Source organism: Zosterops lateralis (genome assembly GCF_965231275.1).
Source record: "Zosterops lateralis genome assembly, chromosome: 15".
In the NCBI taxonomy this organism is placed as follows: domain Eukaryota; kingdom Metazoa; phylum Chordata; class Aves; order Passeriformes; family Zosteropidae; genus Zosterops; species Zosterops lateralis.
The window spans coordinates 7,642,496-7,667,852 of NC_139775.1; the positions used below are offsets into that span (position 1 = coordinate 7,642,496).

Consider the following 25,357-nt stretch of genomic DNA (forward strand, 5'->3'; position numbering starts at 1 on the left):
ATTTCAAATTAACCAACTTCTTTCCTGTTGTTCATGTATTTTTAGTAGTATTCTTCTCTTCGGAATAAGATGTGGCGATTTTTGATTTAGAGTGGCTTAGAGATAAACCTTAACTAAGTTACTTTCAGATTTTGGACTTAGCTATGCCAAAAACGGAGAGCTGCTAAAGTATATACGCAAAATTGGCTCATTTGATGAGACCTGTACTAGGTTTTATACTGCTGAAATCGTATCAGCCCTGGAGTATTTGCATGGCAAAGGAATAATTCACAGGTAATACAAAGTTGAGACAGACATACAGTTGATCATGTAGGAGGTTTTTTTTTTTTTTTCTAGAAATGTTTTTTGTACAGTTAAAAGCAAATGTGGATTTCATGAAAAGCTAAAGAGAATAAATTGCATTTGTTCAGCATCAGTAGCTAAATATAGCAAACTTGAGGAGGAGAACCAATCACTGCTATACCAACTGTTGGAGCAGGGAAAAGTAAGAAAACCTGGCCTTGAATTAACGTTACCAAGAGCTTGTCTTGACTTTTTGTTTAACTACTTATTTTCCTGTGCTGTTACGTAGCAAAAGTAATAAAACTCTTTTTGTGTGTGGCTTAATGTGTACTATATGATCAGGTAAAATTTATCTGTGTCAGTTTTCACTGCGGGAATAATTTCCACAAAGCTGCAGCTGCACAGTAATTAGGTAAATGGTGAAATTAGCAAAGTTTTGAGCAGTACTTTCGAAGTTGTTCTTGATGTAACATATTGTTTGAATAATCCTGTTTTGTCATTCATGTTCATTAAATAAAGCTTTACGTGCTAGACATCTGATCTGCAGAACTTCTCTTTGGGTAAGAAATGTAATGTGTCTAGGTTACAAAGCAGTTGTCATGGGACGCTAGATGCTAGTTGGCAAAAAGCTGACTGATTGTAATTCTGATAGCATTATTTCTTTCAGTTATTACAAAGACAGTTTTTCCTTTTAAATACAAGTTTTTGTGAGATAACTTGAATTAGAATCTAAGGGGGATGGATGTGGAGAGTACTGAAAGCATAAGATTTTTACAGGGGCAGAGGGAAGTTCAAGAACTCCCAGTTCCAATTTGATTTTACGATTTGTGTGTTTAGGCTGAGAGAATGCTTATGAAATGAATGTAGCATAATTGTCAGTATTACTACGCCTATATTGGAGAAGAGCTGCTTTATACTTGTTTTTATATGAAGGACCCTACGAGGAGTTCAAAAGAAAATAGTGGAATTGTGCAATTAGAGAACTTAATATGACGTTTATGAGGACACAGCTTTAATAGTGCCTGAAAACTCTTGGGATTTTTTGCTGCCCTAAGAAATAGGATACGAGATAGAACCAGTTTAAGATGTCAGGCTACCCTGGAAAATTTATTACAGATACCTCTCTATGTATCTATTCTTGTATGTAGCTGTAGATCCATATTCCAGTATTAATGTAGGTATACAATATATTATATAAAACAGTGTATATATAAGTGTGTATAGAGTACAACTTATCTACATAAGTACATATCTACATATGTATCTTAAAAAAGCCCTGTGCAGAACTGTTAAAAGGGTCCATTCCATTAATATACTTTCTGCTTCTCTCTTAGGACATGCACAGGAAAATCAACAGGATTTTTATGACTTATTGCTCTCTGTGCTAGTTTCCAGACTTTAAACTGTGCAATTCATGCTTTCCCACAGTTGGGGGCTTTAATCTGAAGAAAATAACACTGCACGGTGATTGACAGCTTTCAGTCTTTACTGCTTTTTTTCTTACCAGTCAAACAAAACAACTCCCATGCTCCTAGATTTCTTTATGGACATTCAAACATTCTGCTCAGGAGGGAAGTACATAAGGCTTTTTTGGATCAGCTGAGGAAACTTGTTGCAAAGGCATATCTTATCAGTGTAGCTGAATGCTCTTAAGTTATTTCTAATGCACCTTTTGACATCTAACTCGGTACTGCTATCTGTTGTGTTTGTGATACTGTAAATTCTGTATGTAGCTGTTTTTATTCAGAATCAGAGGTGGTGTCTGCAGATGGTAGGCATGCATTTGAAAAGCAGATTTTTGCATGGAGGTGATCTACAGTTCTTACCTGGTCAGGACATTTACCTGGGGCTGGGTTTGCCAGTGTTTGACTAACTGGAGTTTTGCACTGAGGAAACAGACGTAGAAAATCTTAATGCCATATCAATCTATCAGATGTTATTTAAATTAAGACTTTGGAGTGAAGGAGCATGGGATTTTCTGTCTGTTTTTGTGAGGTGTGGGTTTTGTTGGGATTTGTTTAGGTTTTTTCTTTGTTCGTCTCATTATTTAAAAGAATTTTGAACACATGGCATGCACAGTAGCATAGTTTTGAGATGATTATTTACTTGATATTTAATAAAAACATTTAATGAATGGATTTACCAAAATGTTAATCTGCAGGTTGAAGGCTACAAGTTAGAGAAGGTGTTGTAACAAAGTTTATAGAATGTCTGCATCATTTATTATAGCATTATGTACTGAAGTCACTAAACAGTTTTTCAACTTTAATTTGTATACTGTTTGAATATAAAAATCTGTCTTTTCCAGGGACCTTAAACCAGAAAACATCTTATTAAATGAAGATATGCACATTCAAATAACAGACTTTGGAACAGCAAAAGTGTTATCTGCAGATAGCAGACAAGGTTTGCTATTATTATATGACACCAATAATTATAGCAAATGATCCTTTGAAAATGTACATATGTTGTATTTACCAGATTGTGACGTTCAAATATTATTACATCACCTAAATCACTAAAAGATTTTGAAGCAGTTTTGACTGTCACTACTTAGATTATGTCAGAGGAGATAATGTTTGGTGTAGTGGAATACCAGCAAGATTACCAGATATACTGGGAAGTTGAACTACTTCAGATTACTTAGTTTTCATTTACAAGACAAGAATACAAACAAATAGGTACCTGTAAGTTTTTACTTACATTAACTTGCTACGTGTTCAACTCCAGTGACTGTCAGAATTGCACAAATGTGAAGGTTATAGAATTAATGTGTCTGCGGTTGTTGCTAATAGCCTGTACATAGATGCTGCAAACAATGCCTGAGAAAAGCACTAGGCTGAACTGAATTCAATTGACTTTTTTTCTTGACTGTAGCAAACTTGTGTTGGTAGATTTTATAACTAAGTTACCTAAATGCCTAGCTTCTTGAACCAAATAGGTATCACTGAGATTGATTTGTTTTGTCCAAGCAGGTTTTGTGGATAGGTAGAGAAGTTTTTTAACTGGGTGGGGACAGGGGAGGAAGGGGAATATTGGTCTATGTATGAGTATTTATTTGCTTATTTCTTTCTACTTCCTTAACAGCACGGGCAAACTCATTTGTAGGGACAGCGCAGTATGTTTCTCCAGAACTGCTGACAGAGAAATCTGCCTGTAAAAGGTGAGGACTCGAGAACTTTATTGACTCTGTCAATATATTTCAGAACTTTACTGGCTCTGTCAAACGGGGAGGAGTGGATAAATCAAGAAAGCAAGTGTAGTATTTTAAAGAAACAAGATGCTTGAGTATTTCAAGAGGGCTTGAAAATTTTTTTCTTATCAAGTATTGCTTCTTGTCTGAGGGCTGGTTTCCTCAGTTAATCTACTTTTTGAGTTCTACTAACAGAATTAGGTGTTATTGGAGAAGGAGATATGTGAGGTGAAGCTGGATTTCTTGCCCATAAATAGATCAGAAAAACTTTTCTGTTATCTAAGTAATATAATCATTTTCATTCCATTTTATATAAGATTGCTCAAATATGGTATTTCCTGCTGTAGTAACCACAGAATGTCACTTGCTGTTCAGTTAAGAAGAAGGCTGCACCTTTCTTTGACTTGTATTTCGATCAATTTGCAGTTATGTTTCCTAAACTGTATTTAGAATTTGCAACATTTTAAAGTCATCTCTCTGCCTGGTATGAGGGATGCCCTTAAGAAGTTTCTTAACTCATTAAAATCACTTGTTGATGGTAACCTACTGAATGTGTTTGTCTATTTTATTGCAATGATGAAAGAGTAAGCTAGTCACTGACAAATCACAGGTAAAATGGACCATTTATTTGAATAGGTGTAGTAATTTGTACTAGCATTTCTTGAAGTGACAGAGATACCATTAGACTTATCACATTTTATTTGAGTGAAGAGCTTTTGACTGTTTTGGCTAATGGAAGGACTTAATTAGAATATCATCTCATTTTAGAAGTTGCATAATGCTTCACCTGTACAGAAAACTCTTAATTTAAGGAGTTGTAAGTCTTTATTAGTATTTTAATCTTCCATGAGGATTTTGAAGCTTTAATTAAATCTACGGATAGTTTACCTCAAGGTAAAATAAGTTAAAAGTGTTCTTTCAGGCTGGCACACTAAGACTTAACTTTTCTTTACCCACCACACTAAAATGTAGTTTTCCCTCACATACCATTGTAGCCTGTCTTTATGTTTGTGTCTTAAGCTTTAAGTGAAAAAGGTAAAAAAACTGTACTGTAACATATTTGCTCTTCTTTTTAAACCAGATATTTAGAGGAAAGTATTTTAACTCTGAGAGGCCATATATTGAATTAAATTGGATGCATCTTTGAATCATCATGTGGATGATCAGTATTCTTTTCAGAGTCATTACATACCCCTTATTTTGACTGAGAATTCAGCAGTCTTCCACTTGTGCTTGGAGTCAGTTTTTGTGGGACTGTTACTCTAAAGTTTTTTCTTGAAAGTTGTGTTGCTAGCCTACTCTTCTATCAAGGGCTGAAGTGAAAATAGTGTGGAAATTTTACAAAGCAGGTTTGTCCACTGGGTTCATGCTATGTTCTAAGTAGCAGAAGGTTAAGAATTTTTCTTTTTAAATTACATTTTAAAGATTTCTTTTACAAAGAGATGCTATGTTTTTTCCTCTTTGTTTTGAAGCTCTGACCTCTGGGCTCTGGGATGCATAATATATCAACTTGTAGCTGGATTGCCTCCATTTAGAGCTGGGTAAGAGATTTGAGCTAATTATTTACATGTGGATCATAAATACATTGTCTCTGATTGGATTTTTACCTTACTATCAGTTCTGAAGTACTTCCATGATGCAGAGCTGGTATTAATGTCATGCCTGCTTTTATTTGTCATTTTTGATGTCATGAAGATGCTTAGACAGCTATAACTAAAGTTCTTGAGAGAGATTCCTTAAGCTATCTCAGAATTTCACATGTAGTTTGTGCCATGATGGTAACTATTTAACTATATGTCAAGAGGTTGATAAGGCATATCCTCAGCACTCTCTGTTGAGTCATTTGAGCTTTTCCTGTTATTGCTCAAGTATCTGGTATGATAGTATCAAGTACAGGATCATAGTATTCCTTTGCGTTAGGAAGATTTATGAGAATGTAACTTAACTTTTAGATTTCTCATTTAATGTTTGTCTGGGTTATTCAGGTTAAGGTGAAAGAACCCTGGAGAACTAATAAGAGTTAATATTTTTCTCTTCTGCAGAAATGAATATCTTATATTCCAGAAGATAATAAAGTTGGAATATGACTTCCCAGAAAAATTCTTTCCCAAGGCAAAAGACCTTGTGGAAAAGCTATTGGTAACTATTTGCGCTTTTCTTCTTGAATGTAGTATGTTTGTCTTGGTTGATTTTATAACTGACCACGTATTTAAATGCCTAACTTCTTGAAAGAAAAAGGTATCCCTGAAATTGATTTGTCATTAAATGGTCTGATGACATTGGAAACATTCAGCTTATGTAGTTCTTTTTTCTGAAAGTTTCTATGCACTCTTGCAAATCTTTGCAAATGTGAATAATGCTTGCCCTTTGTCATTATTTTATGCAGCTTCACTTCATTTTAATTTGCTTAGGTTCTAGATGCTACCAACCGATTAGGTTGTGAAGAAATGGGAGGATATGGACCTCTTAAGGCTCACCCCTTCTTCGAATCCATTGTGTGGGAGAACCTACATCTTCAGACGCCCCCTAAACTTACAGCGTATTTACCTGCTATGTCAGAGGATGATGAAGACTGTTATGGAAATGTATGCTTGTCTACTACTGTAATCGTCTCTGATGCTGCCTGAGACTTCCATTATAGCATAATTATTGAATATTAATATAAATAATATAAATATTTTAATGAAACTACTGATTAGTTAAATTTTAATTAATATTTTAATTATTAAAAATCTAATAAAAATTGCTGGCTAAATTTTTATTAAATCAGCATTTGTTTTCTGATAAAGTGAGTAGTTTGAAAAATCAGGGCTGGCTTGCTTTTGATCAATCATACTTTTTTGCAAAAATGCCTACTAATCCAGAGAGAGTAGGCTGGGGTTTTGCCCAAAGGCAAAATAAACTAAAGCATGCTTAAATTAAAAGCCACAGTTTAGTGCAAAATAAGCTTTTAATAAAAGACATTTAATTACTTCATTTTGTTTCCTCCTTTAGTATGACAATCTCCTGAGTCAGTTCGGTTGCATGCAAGTTTCTAGTTCTGCCTCTTCCCATTCACTGTCTGCTGCAGAGACAAGTACACCACAGACATCAGGAGGAAATATTGAACAGTATATTCATGATCTGGACAACAATTCCTTTGAGCTGGATTTACAGTTTTCCGAAGATGAAAAGAGGTTACTTCTGGCAAAACAAGCTGGTGGAAATCCTTGGTAGGATCTTTGAATGTAGCTAAATAATCTGCACAGCAATAAAGAATCCTGAACAATAAGTGATTTTGATTTAAAATAGTATTTGTCAGTCTTCGTATTTTCAACTAAACAATTAGCAACTAGATTTTTCTTAGCTTCTCTTTTTAAAGCAATAGCAGCAAAACCCTAATATTGTATTTCTAAAATTTACAAGGTCTAGAAGATGATGTGGAGTGTGTTTATAAGATAGGCAGAATGACGTTATCCAGTGCTGCGGAGTCTTCGCTCTACAGTCCTAGAACTAGAAAAGGTTCCTCCTTTTTTACAGATGCCATAAGTTGTTGGAGTTTTTTGCATGATAGTACTCTGTGGATATTAACCAAAATACCTCCAGACTATGTAACAGCATTTCTTTTCACTCTTTAGAGGAGTCTCTCATGTGAATTGTTGTTGTTGTTTCTTGGGGAGAGAGGGAGGGGGTGATTAGGGTGTTGTGGGTTGTTTGTTTTTTTTTTTTTTTTTTTTTTTTTTTTTTTTTTTTTTTTTTTTTTTTTTTTTTTGTTGGCTTGGGGTTTCCCTGTTTATTTTTTGTTGCTGTTTTGTTTGGATTTGTTGATTTTTTGGGGGGGGGCGGGGGGGTGGTTGTTGTTTTGTTGGGTTTTTTTGGGTTGGGTTGTTTTGTTTGGTTGACTTTTTTACCCCTTGTCAAATTTTAGAAAAGACTCTCTGGTCTGGGCTAAGGAAGAGTCCAAAACTCATGAACTAAATTTGTTCAGGACCCTTGCGGAAAAGTACATGCTAGGGAGTGACATGAAAAACTGCTTGATCATTAAAACTGTTTCTGTGAAAGAATTACTTCTGGAGTAATAGTTATTTTTCTTTTTCTAAGGCATCAGTTTGTAGAGAATAACTTAATCCTAAAAATGGGTCCAGTGGACAAAAGAAAGGTAAGGGTTTTTCTTAATTTTCTGTAACAAGATTGAGCTGTCAAATTTTTGCACAGTTGTAGCATAGATAAGCAACCTATTTTAAAGCTCCTTTGTTTAAAAAATATCACCTATAAACTAGTTATTTTAAAAAATTCAGTGTTTTCTTGTGACTAGATTGGTTTTTTCCTTGATTTAGTGATGTGCTCTTGATTTCTTGGAAAAGCCTAAGTAAATCTGCTCTTGATGCTTTTATTTTGAGATGTAGTAAATGAGCATTTGCTCCGCCTCCTCCTTCCAATTGGATATATTCAGATAAACACTCTTTCTTGATGCCTGGGAACCAAAAATACCAAAAAATTAAATACAAGCCCAATTGTTTTCAATTGTGTTTTTTTCCCTGGATCTGACTTTGTGCCTTTATCTTTAAAGAGGCAGAGGTAGCATTAGAACCAGCTTCAAGTGTTAACTTCAGCAGTTTACATAAGCGAGGATAGTCTGCATCAGCTTTAAAGGAAAGAAGGTTCTCTTTTGTCTAAGTTACTGCCTGCTTCTTTGTAGTCTTTTCTACAAAATCATGGCTATTGATTTCTTCGAGAGATAGATTCTGCTTCACTCTGTACAACTAGGTTCTATGTCTTGCTAGAATTTGAAGATACTTTCCTAAAATAGCACTTGTGTTATGCCATGTAGTAGAAATTCACTGCAACACCATAAAAAAGGAGTGAAGTGAAATAGGTAAAGTAAAATTAAAGACCAACCCCCAACCCCAAATATACCATCCTAGCACTGAGCTGGTTTTATCCTGTCTCCGTTATTCTGTTCAGAGATGTGTAAATTTACATTTTTAATTCCATCATGGGTTTTTGTTTTTGCATTGCTGCTTCTTCTTTTCTTGTTAGGGATTGTTTGCACGTCGGCGACAACTGCTGCTTACAGAAGGGCCCCACCTGTATTATGTGGATCCAGTAAACAAAGTTCTAAAAGGAGAAATTCCATGGTCTTTAGAGTTGCGTCCAGAAGCCAAGAATTTTAAGACATTTTTTGTTCACACGGTAAGTTTCTTTTCTGAACTTCTTTGTAAATTGCTCTAAGGTCCTTGGGTATTTTCTGTAAGTTATCAAAAATATTTTTCTGGAAAAAAGTATAATTGCTTAGATAAAAAATTTCATAGTTCTAATTTAAAACAAAACTAAACAAAAACCTGAAAAAAAGTCAACCAACAAAAAAAGCACAAAATCCACACCCCCAAACAAAATCAAATAATAATAAAAAACAAAAATCACAAAAAAATCTCAGTCTGACGCACACGTTTATCACAAAAATGCAACTGTATTTTTATTATAAGTGTTTAAATAAATGATAAGTGGATTTTGGGCTTTGAAGGACATTCTTAAGGACTTCTAAAATTTAGCCCTCTTTGTATGTAGTGAATCATGAAAGGTGTATAATATATTGTCAGTTGACTGCTTAAAAATATTCAGGTGCCAGATGTATGGTTAATCAGTAATATATAATGTTATATAGCTGTAATTGAATTCAACTTTCAGAAAGTTAATGAACTCATTCTGAATAATTATTTTATTGGTAGGTGCAGAGTTACTACTGCTTTTTGGTTAATCTATGTTTGGAGTAATCATTAAAATGTTGTTCACTTATAGCCAAACAGGACATATTACCTGATGGACCCAAGTGGGAATGCTCATAAATGGTGCAAAAAGATACATGAAGTTTGGCGGCACAGATACCACCAGAATGCTGCAAAATAGTAAAGCTCATCCAAAATTTCCCAGTTTCCCTACTTGCTGCTAGAACTCCGTGTGCAGCCGATCAGAGGAATCTTTTCAACCCACCTATAACCATCTCAAGGGAAAGCATACGTCTGAAATGTTCCTTGGGGGTTTTTTTTGTTTTGGTTTTTGGGTTTTTGTTTTTGGTTTTTATTTTTGGTGGGTTTTTTTATTGTTGTTTTCTTTTTTGTTTGGGGTTTTTTTGGGGGGAGGGTTTGGTTGGTTGGTTTTTGTTTGTGTGGGGGTTTTTTGGTTGGTTTGTTTCTTATTTTTGTTTTTGTTTTTATTTTAAGAAGGAAAAAAAGGAAGAAAAGCAAAAATCTAATGGAATTCAGGGTTGCTTTGCTCGCTCTTTGTGCTTCTGTTGAGGCTTCCACATGCATATCATTGCAGTGAAGATCTTGCTTTTGTGCACTTCAGTTCCATTTCTGCTGCAGACTAGTGGATAGATCTTGCATTACCAGCTTCACTTAAGATGAATTAAAACCAATCCACACGCACACATGCCGAATCATGTACCAGCCTTGCATTTTATGGGGCTGGAGTTTTCTGTGACTCTCAGATTATCATTAAACTGTGTTTCATCAGGGAGCTTTTATATGCCTCTCCTAAGTACCACCTCTTTGTTTTTTTCTTCCTTTCCTCACAGTCCCGCAGCTTATTGGTATATGGCATTTGTAGCCGAGTCAATTGCACCCTTGTGTAATTCCTAACATAGTTCTGGTTGCAGGATTTGTGTGGTACTTTAGTAATTATGTGAATGAATCAGATGTATTTGTCTGGCAGACAGGCTCCAATGATAAAGCTTTTGAGAGAGTAAAATGCTGAACATAGCACTGAAATTTCTAAAATTGAAATGTTGGCTTCTGAAGCATTTTAAACATTAAGTTTAAATTTTAATATAAGTCATATGTGTGTTTAATCAAGGGACAATAAACTTACCAGCATGCTTTTAACTAATGCTAACTAAAAGAAACTAGTTAGTATGGGAGAGAAAAGGCTACTATTGAAATAGTAAATAGTTTTTCACCTTTTCAGCAGATGAGAGCTAGAAGCTTTCTTTTCAGGGTGTGCATGTGTTGTGCATTTTAGTGGGGCCAGCCTATTTACTTGGGTAGAGAAGGAAGTGTGAAAACTTTGTACAATTGATTACTTGACTTTTTTTTGTCTCATTGTGTAATGAGATGTCAGTTCTATTTTTGGTCCTTGGCCAAACATTCAGGAACTCTGAAAAAAATATAAGGAATTGAAAAATAGATAATAAAGTAATCTGGTGAGAAAATCAAAGGCAAATATTGATACAAAGGGGAAAATATATGGTACTTAAAGCATATCTGTAGAATGAAAATATTTTTCATATCTATCTCCTTTAGTCTCTTCAAATTATGGCTTTTTTTTTTTTATTATTTTTTTTGTGGTCAAACATTTCTTGTCGTATTACAAAGACACAACTTCCTGTGTGATAAAAAAAAAAAACTTCCACAGTGGTATTTTCAACATGCCTGTGTTCCTAAACCTTGCAGAGGGGAATGACCTAGGTCTGGACAAAGGCATTCCTTCCTTGTTTTAAAAGCAGTATAAACATCACACCTATTTATTCACTCACTACACATACCATTACTTTGCATTTTGAGTTGTTGTAGTACAATGTGCTTTTCCTTCCATCAAAGAAAGGTTTCTCTACAATGTTGAAAAAAACTCATAGGCTACTGTTTTCTAGAAGCAGTATTTTAAGAACAATGGCTTATCAGATTTTGCAGAAAATACATGATCCTTGAATATTTTCTTGTACAGGGCAAAGGAGATTTATTATTGACCTCTTAAAAACTGTGTTATGTGGTTGAACTTGATGGCAGTTCAGCTTTTCCAGTCTTTAAAAGAGACAGTGCAGTTGCCTTTTCTTTTGGAGCTACTGCATTCCTGTAGTCTTCTGTATCCCACCATGTACAAAAACCTGAGAGAAGTAAATCCTTGGCTTACTGTGTCTGGTGTTAAGGAAGAGAAGGGATCCTGTAAATGGCTGAGGAAGACAGAAAAGTGTTCCCTCTGCATTATGAGAAATTTCATCACATACAAAGTACACTCCTCAAATTTGAATAGCACAGGGCACCTTTGATCTGTGTCTATATGTGCCATTCTAACCAAGATGAGGAGTCTGTTGCAGTGCTATCCATTTGTTCTCCAGCTGTTAAATTCTGGCCATGTGTTGTGTCTGCTGGGGGCAACCCTATCACTTTTGGATTTAGTCTCTGGTATAGAGATCTAGACATATTCCCAGCTTTATACAGGAGACTTTAGCAGTGATGGAAATTCATTCATGGTGCCACTGCTGTTTAGTGTGAAAAAACTTGGCCTCACATAAAAAGTCTGGCAAAATTACCTCTATTGGCACGTTAACTAGGTAGAAATCTAGGTGTGCTTAAACATGTTTTCTGTAATATTTAGATTTTTGGTCATTTTACCATAGCTAATTAATTATGTTTTTTCACACCTTGAAAATCTGCTCTCAGTAGGCTTTCATCCTGCCTACCAAAAGCTTTCAGCCAGCCAGATGTTAGTAGCAGTAAGCTGTCAAGGTATCTGGAAGGTTGATGTCTGCCTTCTAGATGTCCTTTTTTTTAAATTGAGAAAGCTGTTATTGGAAAACTGTGAGCATCTCTTACAGGCATCACTCCACTTAGAACTTTAGAATTCCTAATCCAGTCTCACTTAGCTACTGCTTTTTTGGGAAGGAGCTGGACCTTTCCTGGGAGAGGTATTTCTATTTCTTGGACTATATGTAGGATCTGTAGGTTTGAAAGGTGGCAAGAGTATAAAGTGAGGCATCACAAAGCAGTTGTGGATTCAAGTATGTTTTACCAGTTCGTCCTATTAAATGTGTTGACAGGTGCTGCATACTATGAAGAGCAGGTACCCATTTTAAATGCTTATACCTGACATGGGGTAGATTCATCTCTTAGTCCTGAAGATCACTCCTGTGGTTCATGGGAGTTTATGAAATGAAATGTGCAAGGATGGTTCTTCAGAGCTGCACATAGCCAGGTGATTTTTCTGCTTTTAATCCAAAGATTTCAAAGCAGAAAAAAAATTTAAAAATTAGGTACTTGAAGACTCTTCTTAAGATTGCTCCTTACTGCAGACCTTCTGAAAACCCAATCTGTTGATTCATTCCATCTCTTGCAATTTAAAAATTGCCAATCATTTATGAAGAATCTGGTCAATAATGTAATTTTGCTTTGCTTGATATTTGAACTTCAGAAAGGTATTTATTCCATTTTTTTTCTGTGGTGTGTAGTTTAAGAAAAGTATTACTGCCCAGTCACAAGAAGTTTAAGACTGGTTTAATAAACTGAGAAATTAGTTTGTTACCATTTGCCTTAAAGTCCAATTTTGCAAAGGTTTTGTATTGAGAAAAAGTTACTTCAGATGTGATGTTAAGGCATTGTTAGCAAACTGATACTACCTATTACGATTCCGTTTGCTAGGCACTTAGGTGTTGAAAAGATCAAACCATCAGTACTGTGCTCTACTTTTCTCCTTCTGACATCATTTAATTGTAAAGTACCTGCTATATGTGTCTGAAAAGAATTGTGGATTGAAACAAAGATGTGATGATTCTAATCAGCTTTCAAAGTTCAAAATGCTTAATTTAATGTGCTTGATACAATTATATTTTATGCTGGGAACTTTGAAGAATTATGAGGATTTCCCACATGTACATTTTCTTTTGAATTATTTAGTCAAGACCATTACTTCAGGACAAAACATTTGATTTCAACACCTTGCTGAGGAGAGAACTTGTGTATTAATAGTTGCCTAAAGGCGTGGCCTCTGGATGGATTTTGATCATTTTTTCTACTAGTAAATTGCACAAATAGGTGTGGTATTTATATCTGAAATTTTGCTGAACACCTATAATACTTCATGGAAATATTTTATGAATCAAACAGAAGTGCTCCTGCAAAGCCTCATGATGCAGATTTTCCATCAGTTGATCAAGTGAGCTTATAGACAAGTAGTTCTGTGACCCAAAATGGCATGTTTTCATTTATGACTGATAATTTCAGAATGTTTCCTCTTTCATGGAAGAAATGACTATTATGCAACAAACAGGTGGAGAGGTTCTTAAGCACCCAATAGCCTGGTTTTAGAATAAAGAGAATATACTGAGTTGGAAAGGACCCATCAAGGTCATCAAGTCCAACTCTTGGCCCTGCACAGGACTCCCCAGCAATCCCACCGTGTGCCTGATACCTTCCTGAACTCAGGCAGGCTTGGTAGTGTGACCACTTCCTGGGGAGCCTGTTCTAGTGTTCAGCCACCCTCTGGGTGAAAAACCTTCCCCTGACACCCAGCATAAACCTCCCGTGACTCAGCTTCATGCCATTTCCTTCAGTCTGTCCCTGGTCAAGAGAGAAATCTGTCTGTCAGCTGGGCCATGAATGTAGATGATTGCCATTTGACAAAGTGTCCCATGGCCGTGTGCTAACTGACTTGATGTGGTGAATGTTTGAAATGGTAGCAGAACTGAAAATTACTATAGTTGACAAAAGAGAAAAAAATAGGAACCAGGAACCATAATCAATTTTGATAGTTGTATGCTCTTTTCAGGTTGGTGGCAGTAAGTTACGCGTGTAATATGCTCTACCTGGTTTGTAGCTGTAACTGTGATGTACAGAAAAAAGAAAAAAGAAAAAAAAGAAAAAACCCACCCCAAACAAATAAAACCCCTGACCCCTTCAACAAACCACAAAACAATCTCCCCTCCTCCAAGAACTCGTGAAAACAGAAGCAAATAATGCAATGATACAAGATACACACTTTTGTATTTTTATTCTTATAAGGTTATTTGCTGGCTCTTGTTGGCCTCTAGTTCAGTCTGTGTTATTTAAATTCTAATATATGAATTATTTGGATTGAATTCATGTTCGGGGCCATGGTGTTGTATGTATTGATGTACAGCCTTGAATGTGAATAATTATTGTAAACTATATTTTACACCTTTTTTTCTGGCTTTATTATATAAATTTTCTATTGGTCGATGATTTAATCATATCTCATAATTTAATGACTGTTTATTCTCTCGACAGATCTCTGTGCTGTAGATGTGTAGTTAGTGACTGGATGACGGATTTCACTTATGCTTGGTAGTCTGTAATAAAGGCATGTAGGGTTCTGCGCGGCCTCCGCCTCTTCCTTCCGCCGCGGGGCGGGGGGCGTGGGGCACAGGACACGGGCCCGCGGCCTGGGGCTGGCGGGGCCCTGGCGGAGCCGCGAGCGCCGCTCCCGGGCCGGGCCCGCTGGGGCGAGAAGGGGCAGGGCGCTGCTCCAGCCGACGCTTCCGGTGGGCGGCGCGCCGGGGGCTCGGCAGCCGGGGCGGCCCCTTCCGGCGGTGGCGAGGATGGCGGCGGAGAACCACTGTGAGTTCCCGGTGTCCCCGGCCGGCGGCCCGGGCGCGGGCGGGCCTTGCCGTCGGTGTAGCTCGGCGCCGCTGCCCGGCGCGGGGCCCGGCAAGTGGGTCCGGCTGAACGTGGGGGGCACCTGCTTCCTGACCACTCGACAGACGCTCTGCAGGGACCCTAAGTCCTTCCTCTTCCGCCTCTGCCAGGCCGACCCCGACCTGGACTCGGACAAGGTGAGCGCGGGCCCCGCCGCGCCCGCTCCGCGCTCCCGCCTGCCGCGCCGAGGGTGCGCTCGGCCGGAGCCCGGGGCCCGGGGCCTGGAGCCCGCTCGGGCGGGAAGGGAGCGCAGGGCCCGGCGCCGCAGTGAGGGGCGGCAGGAGCGACCCTGCGGCCCTCAGGGAGTCGTTCGGAAGAGTGTTGCTTATGAGGGATATCGCGCGAAGCGGTTGGGGTTCGTGAATAACAAAACTGCTCACAAATACAGCAGAGAGCAAAGTATCGTTTGTACGTGTGTGTAATTTTTTTATGTTGTCTGACCGGGGTGTAGTTTTAATGGAATATCTCTGTGTGCACTAACATTGTGTTATTTCTGCACTGTCATTATTCTCTTGTTCGATTACTAGAAGCAGAGTAAAGTAGTTTTGATAATAATCTCTTACTTAGACTTAGCATTCTGATTTTTCAGCAATTCTTGGAGAAGAATGTTTCGTGATCCGCACAGATTGCAAGTTATGGGTGAATATTTTGGTATTCACTCTGACTCATTTTTCGTAGGGGAAAAAATTTATTAAGATTTTATTTGTGGTGTGATATGTAGTAATGGTTATGAAGTATATGATGCTGGCTCTGAAAGAGATTTTGGAGAGTCATGGACAAAAAAACGTTTTTCAGTGTAATTAGGGAAAAGAAAGGAGCAGCTCATAACCTTATAACCAATGGGTTTAAAATAAGGAGTTGCTTATTATATATAAATTTTGAAATTTTTTTTCAGTGAGGTTAGTAGATTTCATCATTTTTTCAGGCATAACTTCCAGAAAGGATATTTGAACGCTTAAGATAGGGAACAGAACATAATGTCTCTGAGTTAGAAAAAGGAAAAGTTGAAGTGTGCTGGTGTGGGAATTTGCTTGTGGTCTTTGATTTCAGTTGAGGTTTTTATGGAGAGCTTAAACTAACCTATCAAAATAAATTTAAAAATGTAGGTGGTTTGCTGATAGGTCAGCTGTCTGGGAGAGAGTAGGAAAGCGTTCCTCTAAGGTTTCTTTATTAAAAGATAAAACACTGCCATATGCTCTGGCAGATGGGAGGGCCAACTGTGTCCTGGGGTGCATCGGGCCCAGCATTGCCAGCTGGGCACGGGAGGGGATTGTCACTTTCTTCTCTGAGTCCTCACTGCTCACTTTGTGTCCTGTAGCCAGTTTTGGCCACAGGACTCAAATATCGGAAGGATCTGAAGCTCTTAGGGAGCATCTGAAGGAGGAGCAAAGTTTCTGAAGGGGAAGCCATATGAGAAATAGCTGAGGTCACCTGGCTTCTTCAGCTGGAGAAGAGGAGGCCAAGGCCTTTTCATCACTGTTTAACTAATTTAATGCTTTTGCTGCATTACTTAATAGTGCAGTAATAATTAATAATTATTAATTCACATAATTCACATATATTTCCCTGTTTCAGCATCTTCCTATTTTAGCTATATACCAGTTTTTCTTTTGCAAACTGTTCTAGAATTCTTTTAACTTTCCCCTAAGAAGGAGATTGTCAAACTTTCTTAATAAGGTTTGGCAGTAGTATTCATGCTTGATTTTTAATGCCTTTCTAAAGTTGGAGTAGAATCTGTCAAAGGAGGAAGCATGAGATCACTGAGTGTTTTAGAAAAGTCAAAGTCTTCCTGGTAGTGCAACCTTGACTGTCAGCATTAAGAAATATCTAAGTTGTAGTCATTATTCTAAGAAGTAACAGATACACTTCATTTGTCCATGAGATTTATGACTTGTCAGGTGGGTTGTGTTACTGATGTAGGTTTGTTAAGTACTGCTAATCTGCAGGCACTCAAAGTTTTTAGTCCACACAGTCTGAAAAATTCACTAGTTCAATATTTAAAAAGCACAGATGATAGGAGAAGCAATTTTTTATAAATCCAGACTTAGTATCAAATATTGCTATATTTCTCTGCATATTGCTGCCTTTATTAGAGCTCAGAATATGTAAATTGTGTCATTTTAAAAAATAGTCACGTTAGAGCATACAGACTTGAGCCAAGAGCTTGGTGGTGTGACTTGAGTGTATCCAGATCCAGTATCCATCCCAATGAAAATAATTAATTGGAAATAAATTTATGACATTTCACCTAGTGTTTAATGCAATTCTTGGGGAGAATATTAAATGGGATTAAGGAGGTGTATGTATTTGGTCCACATTTTGAGTCCTACTGGAATCCTGTACTGGATTCTAGCATCCACAGTTCAAGGTCATAGCAGGGCAATGACTAGTCACGAGGTGAAGTATGATTTGGTGAAAAGTTTTAAAGAACAAAACTTTTTTTGACAAGAAGTTTACCAAGTGACTTCTCTGTCCAGAAGGATATACATGGAGACAAGAAATCTAATAGTGAAGCCTGTTCAGTCTAGCAAAGGTGTTGGGAAATCCAGCTAGCAAAGTGTCAAACTATAGATGTCTTGCTAGAAAGTACATGATATTAGCAGTGACAGTAATTATTTATTGGAATGGTTAGGTTTCACCACTACTTTCAAAAGGTTAAATTTCACTGTAATAAAATTGAGTTCATTGTGTGTTTTAAGATGAGGGTGAGTGTTCATTACGATTCCTCTGAGGCTCAGCCTCTATAAAGATTGAAGTGGAAACATTTGCAATTGGAATACATGATCATTTTATTGCTTTGGTCAGTGTTTTTCAAAGGAATGCAATTGTGAGCTAACTGACTTTTCACTAGTATGCAGAGCCAGGTGATTGAAAATTTGAGAGCAAGTTATTAGGCTTCCTCTAAAATTCCATGGTATTTGTAACTTGAACTAAACATTGGTGTGGGAGAGTGGTAATAAACAAATACAGCCTTCACTGTATGTGGGCAATGCTGTCTTCTAAATGGTGTTTTCATAAGCTTGCATGAAAAAGGCTAGAACTTACAGACAGTGAAGAAAAAGCTCTTGAGAGAAGAATGAAATGCCAAAGCAGAACTGGGTAAAGATACGGTCATGTGGTTAACTAGCAGTTTAGGGTTGGATGCACAAAGACAACGTTCATTTGTTTTGAGGATTCTTGCAGGAAACACCTCTAAGTGTGGGGTGATGCGACTATACTGAATTGAAAGGAAACTCCAATTTCTGCTGCTGTTTTGGTAAACATTAACACCTCTTTGTATAAAATACATCTGAAAGAGAGAGAACTTTGAAACATTATTAGAATATAGGTTTGTCTAACGTTTGTGGCATTCACCTGAAGTTTGGGAAATGGCTTCAAAGTACCTGCATTAGTTTTGTCAGTGAAGAGTCAAACTTGCTCAAAGGTTGTAGAAAAACAATTTGCTAGTTAGCAGAGGAAATTGCATAGCTGGGACATCAAAGTCTATTAATACTTAAGCTAGCAAGCCTAAAGCTAGGTATGTACATGCAAACTAGCTACCTCTAAATTGTCCGGATCAAATTGGATCACATTTCCAATTAATTATTTTATCTTACAATAAAACTGTTTATATGAAAAGTGTCAAAATGCTAATTACGTGTGATAATGCAGTGTGTTTTCATGTACATGTGGATGAAAACAGTCCTGATAATATTCTGAAAGACGTACAACCTGTATTTTTAGAGTTCTAGGTAGAGCAGGTGACTACACTTCTGTGTCAGCTTGTATTGGATTTCTGTTTACATAAATACCCTTAAAGATCTAGTGTAATCGGCTTTTCTTAGCGATTTCAACATGAAGTGCTTAACATACATTGAAGGATATTCAAGCAGCTCACTCAAAAGAAGGAGTGATAAGGCATTTTCTGTAGGAAGATGCTGAGGAAGTAAATTTTTTGCCTGACTTGTCTGTGCATTATTTGCATATGGTTGCAATATTCTTTACTGGTTGGTTCATCTTTCAGCTCTTGGTGTCCTGGTGCTGGTGTGTGTAACCTGTCTGAGCTGTCAGGTCAATGTTCAAGACACACCTCCTTCTTAATGTTAATTAATGCATATTTTCTATGTCTGTAATCTGGGTAAGCAACTTTTGCAAGGCATTTAGATGCTCAAGTGAATCCTGTTGATAGAATTTGGGTTGCACACTGTTAGAATTTAGCCAGAGCTCTTTTAACTGTTGATGTTCACTAATGTAAAAAAAAACAAAAAATTTCATTACAGCAAAAATTATAGGACTTTTGTGGGCCTTTTTTTTAAGTTGTTTTTCAAGACACCTTGTTGTCTGAAAGGCTTCACAGAGTAAACTATGACACTACTGAGATAGTATTTTTTTTTTAATTATGACCTCTTATAAGGTGGAAGTTGAAGGAGAAGGCTTGACATAGCTTCTTCCCTTTGTGGTTTTGTTGGAGGCTTGTTTAGTATACAGAAGTCAACTCAGAAAAAAACCAATTTCATATAATATAGGCCTTGGGAAAAAAAAAAAAGTTCAGGCCTTCTGTGCAAGGAGTGAAGTAGCCGTTGTTATTTAAGATTTAATTTAGAGCTTTTAATCACTTTGCTTCTGTGACCCAGCTCTCTGTCTCTGTAGTGGTGTAGAGCTGATGACCAGTATCGCTTCAGAAGGTGATGTGAGAAAACACTCACAGTATAAAAAATTACTAATGAGGAAGATTATAGATAGAGATTTGTTTTTCTTAACTGGGAAGACTTCCACTTTTGGAAGCCCTGTGTTTCCTAATGCAGTTCAGGTGATGGCCAAGTACAGGGTTTTTTTCTTTAAAATAGTGTTTCTTTTTATCTGTTTTGGATCTTCTTTTCCAACTCCACTGGTTTCTTTTCCTTTACCAAATAATACTTTTCAGCTTATAATTCAGCTGCCAGCTATTTTAATTTCTTTGGGTTGTGTCTGTATGTTGTACATTCTTGAATTGTTTTGATAATGTAGATATATTTATAGATTAAATATTTAAACGGTACTACTTCAGCTTTCTACTGGTTTTGATACGTAGTCTCGCTTCTGTGAGACCATGAGCTTAGATCAGAAGAAATTGGAACTAGACTTGATCAAGCATTTTCTGTTCTGAGTGTAGGTTAACTGACAGCACGTTTTAATATGTTAGCATTCCTTGAACAGGTAATTTATACAAAATTATATACTCCTTCACTTCTGAAATGACAGTCTGTCTAGGTGTGTAAAGCATTTAATTTTAATTGTAGAAAGGGTTTATGGCTTTTGTAGTTCAGGCTGTGGCCTTTCTACATTCTACCAATCCTGGTTAGACAAGTGCAGTTACTCAGAAACTAAATCTATGTACTTGAAAATACATCTGCCATGGTTTTTTTCCAATGAAACATTTTAGGAACTCTGTCTACTGTTAAGTAGAGAGAACTTTCAGGTATCACAGTTCAGTAATCAAACCTTTCCCTGTAAGCATTAATGTTCAAATGCAGAGGATTGGGTCAATAGAATTTCTTTCATACGGAAGAGCAATTATCACTAGTACCTATGGTTTTGAGGGAGTATGATCCACATTTAGCTGGGATTATTGGTAATGATGATTTTTTCAGTATCTCCCATAAACTACTAGAATATTAAAAATAAGTAAAAAAGTATTTGGGATGCTGCCACATCTCTCCAGTATATATCTGTAGGATATCCATTGCACCAAAACCTTATTTACTAACCGATTAATACAGTCAGTAATCCCCTTGAGAGTAGAAAGGAGCAGTGGTTCAGTTAGAAATCTTTCTATGAATCTTCCTTAGACCTCCAGCCAGCAGAAAGTATGTCAGTACTCTTGATGGCAGGGGTTCACACATAGATTCTAAATAACATAGGAATTGTCAATTTTGCTTCTTTCTCTCTTTGTCAAGAATATCAGCTCTGCAGGTGAATTTCTTTAACTGTTTTGCAATTCACAAAATGCAGTAGTCTGTTCAATAAACAGCATTAGTTTGATCTGTTCATCTGTTCCTTTGCTTGTCTGTATGAGATAGGTAGGAATTGCATCTTTGGTGCACTTTTTTTTTTTTTAGAAGATGCATGTACAACCCTTGCTTGGTACACAGTAGTTCTCAGTATCCTGTACCTCTGAGATAAGATAAAAGCAATTTTTTTTAGAGCAAAATGTTGAGGTTAAAAAGAATTTGGTTTGTTTGCCTTTAATTAAAACAAGAAAAAAGGAAAAAAGAAGAAGGAAAAACTGGTTTTTGAAGCTCACTAGAATGTACCCTTTGTTCCGATTCTTCAGGCTCCCAAATAAAATTTCCTGGTTTTAAGTGCTATTTTTAACCTTAAGTTTCAGTGTTCTCACTTACTGCTTAGATCTTTCATGCTAACAATGTTGTTAATCATTGATAAGGGGTTGGGAGGATTGATCAGATAAGAGAAGTTCTGTATTGAATGATTTGATCGATCAGTCTGATACCATGACAGTTATATTGTTTAATTCCTTTAATTGTCTTTAATAAATCCAGCTTTCAGGGATATGGCTCTTCTGAATACCTGCTCCCTGCAAGATGAATATTAGCTTGCAGTTTGTATTTGGATGTTCAAATCATTGTGGGGTTTTTGGTTTGTTTGGTTTGGGCTTTGGTGTTCTCTTTCTTTGTTTTGGGTTGTTTGTTTGGTTTGTGTTTGTTTGTTTTTCTAATCTAGGATGAAACAGGTGCCTATTTAATAGACAGAGACCCAACCTACTTTGGGCCAGTGTTGAACTATCTCAGACACGGGAAACTGGTTATTAACAAGGACCTAGCTGAGGAAGGTAAGACATTTCTAAATACCTTGTTCGCTTGCCACTTTATATATTTTATGTATTTTAAAATAGTAAGCCACTTGCTTACTATTTTCGCTTCTTTTGAGTCACCAAAATTAACTTAGAACAAGATGGCAAACCTTAACCAGTGTAGCATTTCTGTCTGTTTCAAGCACAACTGACAGGTATCATACAGTTACAGTATATGGGCTTATTTGAGCGTTTTGAGTACGATTCCTGATTTCACAACCCCCATTCTCAGTTGGAACATCAGTGTTCAAACAAGGGGAGAGATGCCTTTTAGTGTGCAATCTTGTATCTTTCCTGTGTGACTGTGAAATGTTTGGGCAAAAGAATGCCACCTAGGAAACAAGATTTAAAAGATGTAAAGCAAACTAAAAGTGAAGCTCTGGCATGTTCATATGTGTGGAATATGCTTTTAAAGACTGAATTCTGCCCCTGGCTTCTCCCTCCTTGTTCCCAGTTTGTATCCATTTTACGCTAATGGAGGATGACTGTTTTAAAACACATAGTAACAGAACTGTATTGATAGCATATTGAAGAAATTTATCAAAGAGAAATCCTATTTAACAATACTAGGAGGAAATAGCATGAAATATAATTTCCATGTACATTGTTAAGCGTACTGTGTGTGGAGAACAGGTGACTAGAAGCAGTATGTATCTTTAAGCTTTTGTTTCTGAATCTAAGATCTCAAATGACAGGTAAAAAAATTTTCTGTATTCTAGCAGCTCCAGAGATTTTCAGTAGGATTATTTAAATTTCTCTTTTGCATTCCAGCCCGAGGCAGGGCCTGAGGTATGGTGGTCTTATCAGTCTTGCTATGGAACGGTATCTGTCTGCATTTTTTTGTGTCTTGCCTCATTTTGTATGTGAAATGGCATCAGTTTTCTTTGGAGCATTTTTAGGACAATTTTATAGAATAAGCTAAACATTGAATTACATGTACCTGAAAGAAGCCAGAATCATTTGGTTGGTGAACTGTCTTATCATAGGGAGAAAATAACTGATTTTCTGTAGCTGTTGAGAGAATAATCTTATGAACTGGTTGGTGATTTTGGCCTGGAATCTTTAGTTACACTGTCTTCCCCAAAAATGTTTTCACACTAGGTGTACTGGAAGAGGCGGAATTCTACAATATCACATCTCTAATAAAACTGGTAAAGGACAAAATAAGAGAAAGAGACAGCAAAATCTCACAGGTGAGGCTGTTTTCTCATGTACTTTTGATTATTTGTCCTATAACAAGTAATGAGTGGGTTCTGTCTGTTTTTATGTAACTCCTGATTTCCCCAGTAAGGTATTGAATGACTGGCCTCCATCACTGGATGATCTGGAACCACTAGTACACAAAGATTAATATTCTTAATTGCTGGCTCTTGCCAGTCCACTTACAAAGTTCACAGATCTCATTCAAAAACTGAAAACATTCTAAGTAATTGTTCCAAAATGTCTGATAATAGTAGAATTTGTCATAGTATCATTTCTGGAAATAGTTATTTTAGAGAACAGCTTTTGTAGAGCATAGCTTTCTCATCCATTTTCAAATGCTCTGAATATGATGAGGTCACCTAACTGTGGTATAACTGCTGTTTATATAGTATGTTTACGTGACACACGTACAGATGCTGTCTGAATCCAGCTCCTGTCATATGTTTTTGTGGCAAAATTACTTTCTTTATTTGTAATGCTCTGTGATTGAGAAGGTTGCCTCTTCGTATAGCAGCTCATATTCTTCATGAAAGTGGATGTGATAAAGTTTGTTCTTTAACTCTGCTACTCAGGCGTCCCTGAGTAACTGAGTCTTCATGGAGATATCCCAAACTTATATTGTTATTGACAAATTTCTCTTGAAGCCAAGTTGCCAAATTGCAGGGTTGCTCTGATAGCATTTACTATAGGTCTCAGCTAAAATGGTCCTAGTAATTCATTGCTCTGGATGGGTTCAAAGTAGTGTTGTTTACCATCTCTAGAGAGTAAGTCCAACTTCAGACAAGTCACAAACATAACGAATTCCATGCCCTGTTGTGCATCTTTTATTTCTTCTTGAAGGTGCCAGTCAAACATGTATACAGAGTGCTGCAGTGTCAGGAAGAGGAACTCACTCAAATGGTTTCCACAATGTCCGATGGCTGGAAATTTGAACAGGTAAAAAATCCATATGGGATATAGATAACACAGTCTTCTAAAAAAAAAAAAGTACGAAGTATCTTTTGTGAAAGAGGAATATAAATTAAATTCCGTGCATCTTTTTTTGATTCAGTAATTTTCAGAATTTGGATAAACGTACACAGCTAAATTAAAATGTGATATTTGTGTTTGTATTCATAATAAAACAAAATAATGTAGCTTTCCAGGAGGTAGATTTTGCTGACTTTCTATAAAAACACCTGCAACATGTCTGAAATGTAATTCTTCAGTGTCTACACACGAGCATTGAAGGGTGAATGAACCAGAATTAACTCATACAAGTTTATATGAATGGTAGGTTAGATATGAAGAACTCTGGGTAAGAGACATGAGTTTGTGAGATAAATGTTTGTCAGGCCCAAAAAGTGGTTCTTCTGTTAAAAAACCTGATGCAAAAAGGAGGGTGAATTTTAACCTGTGTGGATGTGAAGTTTGGTAGCTGTGAGCTATGTGAATGTTTTTGTTCTTTGCAGTGCATAAAAATAGCTTTGTGCGTACATTCAAGAGCACACAGTAAAATCACAAGATCTATCTGTTATCTTTGATAGTCTCTGTAAGTAAGAGATTAACTGCTTCATCCTTCACATTCCTAATCCAGGAGATTATTTAAACTGCATTGGAGCAATAAATCTTTGAACTCTGAAACACCAGTGTTCATCTGCTAGCACCTTTTTCAGTGTCTGATACTTACAACAGGAGAAATTGAAATAAGCACAAGCCCATTATCCTGTGCAGTCTCAGTCTAATAACATGACAAAGTAACATTTAAAAAATGTTCGTGACACAAAGGTAAATGGGAACATTTTGTTTATATTTGATAAAATGTGTAAGGTGCTAGTGACATGGAGACAGCCATGAGCAAATGAAGAAAACGGGCACAGAGAAGCTTTTTATGCTTCAGTACTCTGCTTCAAGTATTACCAGGTCTGTTTGCCATGTCACAAGGTAAATGTTTATGTCCCTGAAAAAAACTCTCACTTAATACATGACTGTTTTTTGGTCAGTGCATGGAAAAAGGTTTTTCAACATTCTTCTTTGTCAGGAGAAACTAGCTTTTATTACAAATAGAGCTCCTTTACTTTTTAGCAGATTAAATGACACCGTGTCTTTTACCTATCCTAAACCCTTCGGGGATACTGTATTTGAGAGTACTACTGCTTTGACAGTGCAACTGCTGAAAGATCTGTTATGATCTCTTTTAGAGCTGGAAGAATCCAGTGGTTTTCTTGGACATTACATCTTTGTTTCATCCAGCTCTCTCCTTACTTCCTTCCTCTCCCATGTTGCGCATTTTTCAACATAGTTTGAAGCAGATAACTCAACAGCTGTATGATCTCATAATACCTACTATCTCATTACCTCACACTAGGCCATTCTCTTCTTTGTACTGCAGACCTGCTTGTATCAGACATCATTCTCTTGAAACAGGATTAGAATATTGTGCATAAACCGTTTTATTGTTAGCAT

General features: G+C 36.8%; 1 protein-coding gene across 5 annotated transcripts in view; it reads left to right on the forward strand.

Moving 5' to 3' along the window:
- The window catches only part of PDPK1 (3-phosphoinositide dependent protein kinase 1), a gene marked incomplete at its 5' end in the record, with an annotated part of 59,890 nt that overhangs the window by 15,256 nt on the left and 19,277 nt on the right, over positions 1–25,357 (forward strand). For 3 of the 5 annotated variants that reach the window (XM_083872825.1, XM_083872826.1, XM_083872824.1), the window contains 10 exons: positions 129–273; positions 2,591–2,688; positions 3,370–3,445; positions 4,948–5,016; positions 5,518–5,614; positions 5,887–6,060; positions 6,470–6,687; positions 7,556–7,613; positions 8,495–8,647; positions 9,254–10,628. In XM_083872825.1, the coding sequence (XP_083728951.1) occupies positions 129–273; positions 2,591–2,688; positions 3,370–3,445; positions 4,948–5,016; positions 5,518–5,614; positions 5,887–6,060; positions 6,470–6,687; positions 7,556–7,613; positions 8,495–8,647; positions 9,254–9,361 (1,196 nt within the window). In that variant the 3' untranslated portion in view covers positions 9,362–10,628. Of the gene's footprint in view, positions 1–128; positions 274–2,590; positions 2,689–3,369; positions 3,446–4,947; positions 5,017–5,517; positions 5,615–5,886; positions 6,061–6,469; positions 6,688–7,555; positions 7,614–8,494; positions 8,648–9,253; positions 10,629–14,783; positions 15,018–21,579; positions 21,689–22,810; positions 22,903–23,752; positions 23,849–25,357 lie in introns of those variants that run through there. The other 2 variants (XM_083872828.1, XM_083872827.1) reach the window with 2 other exon arrangements.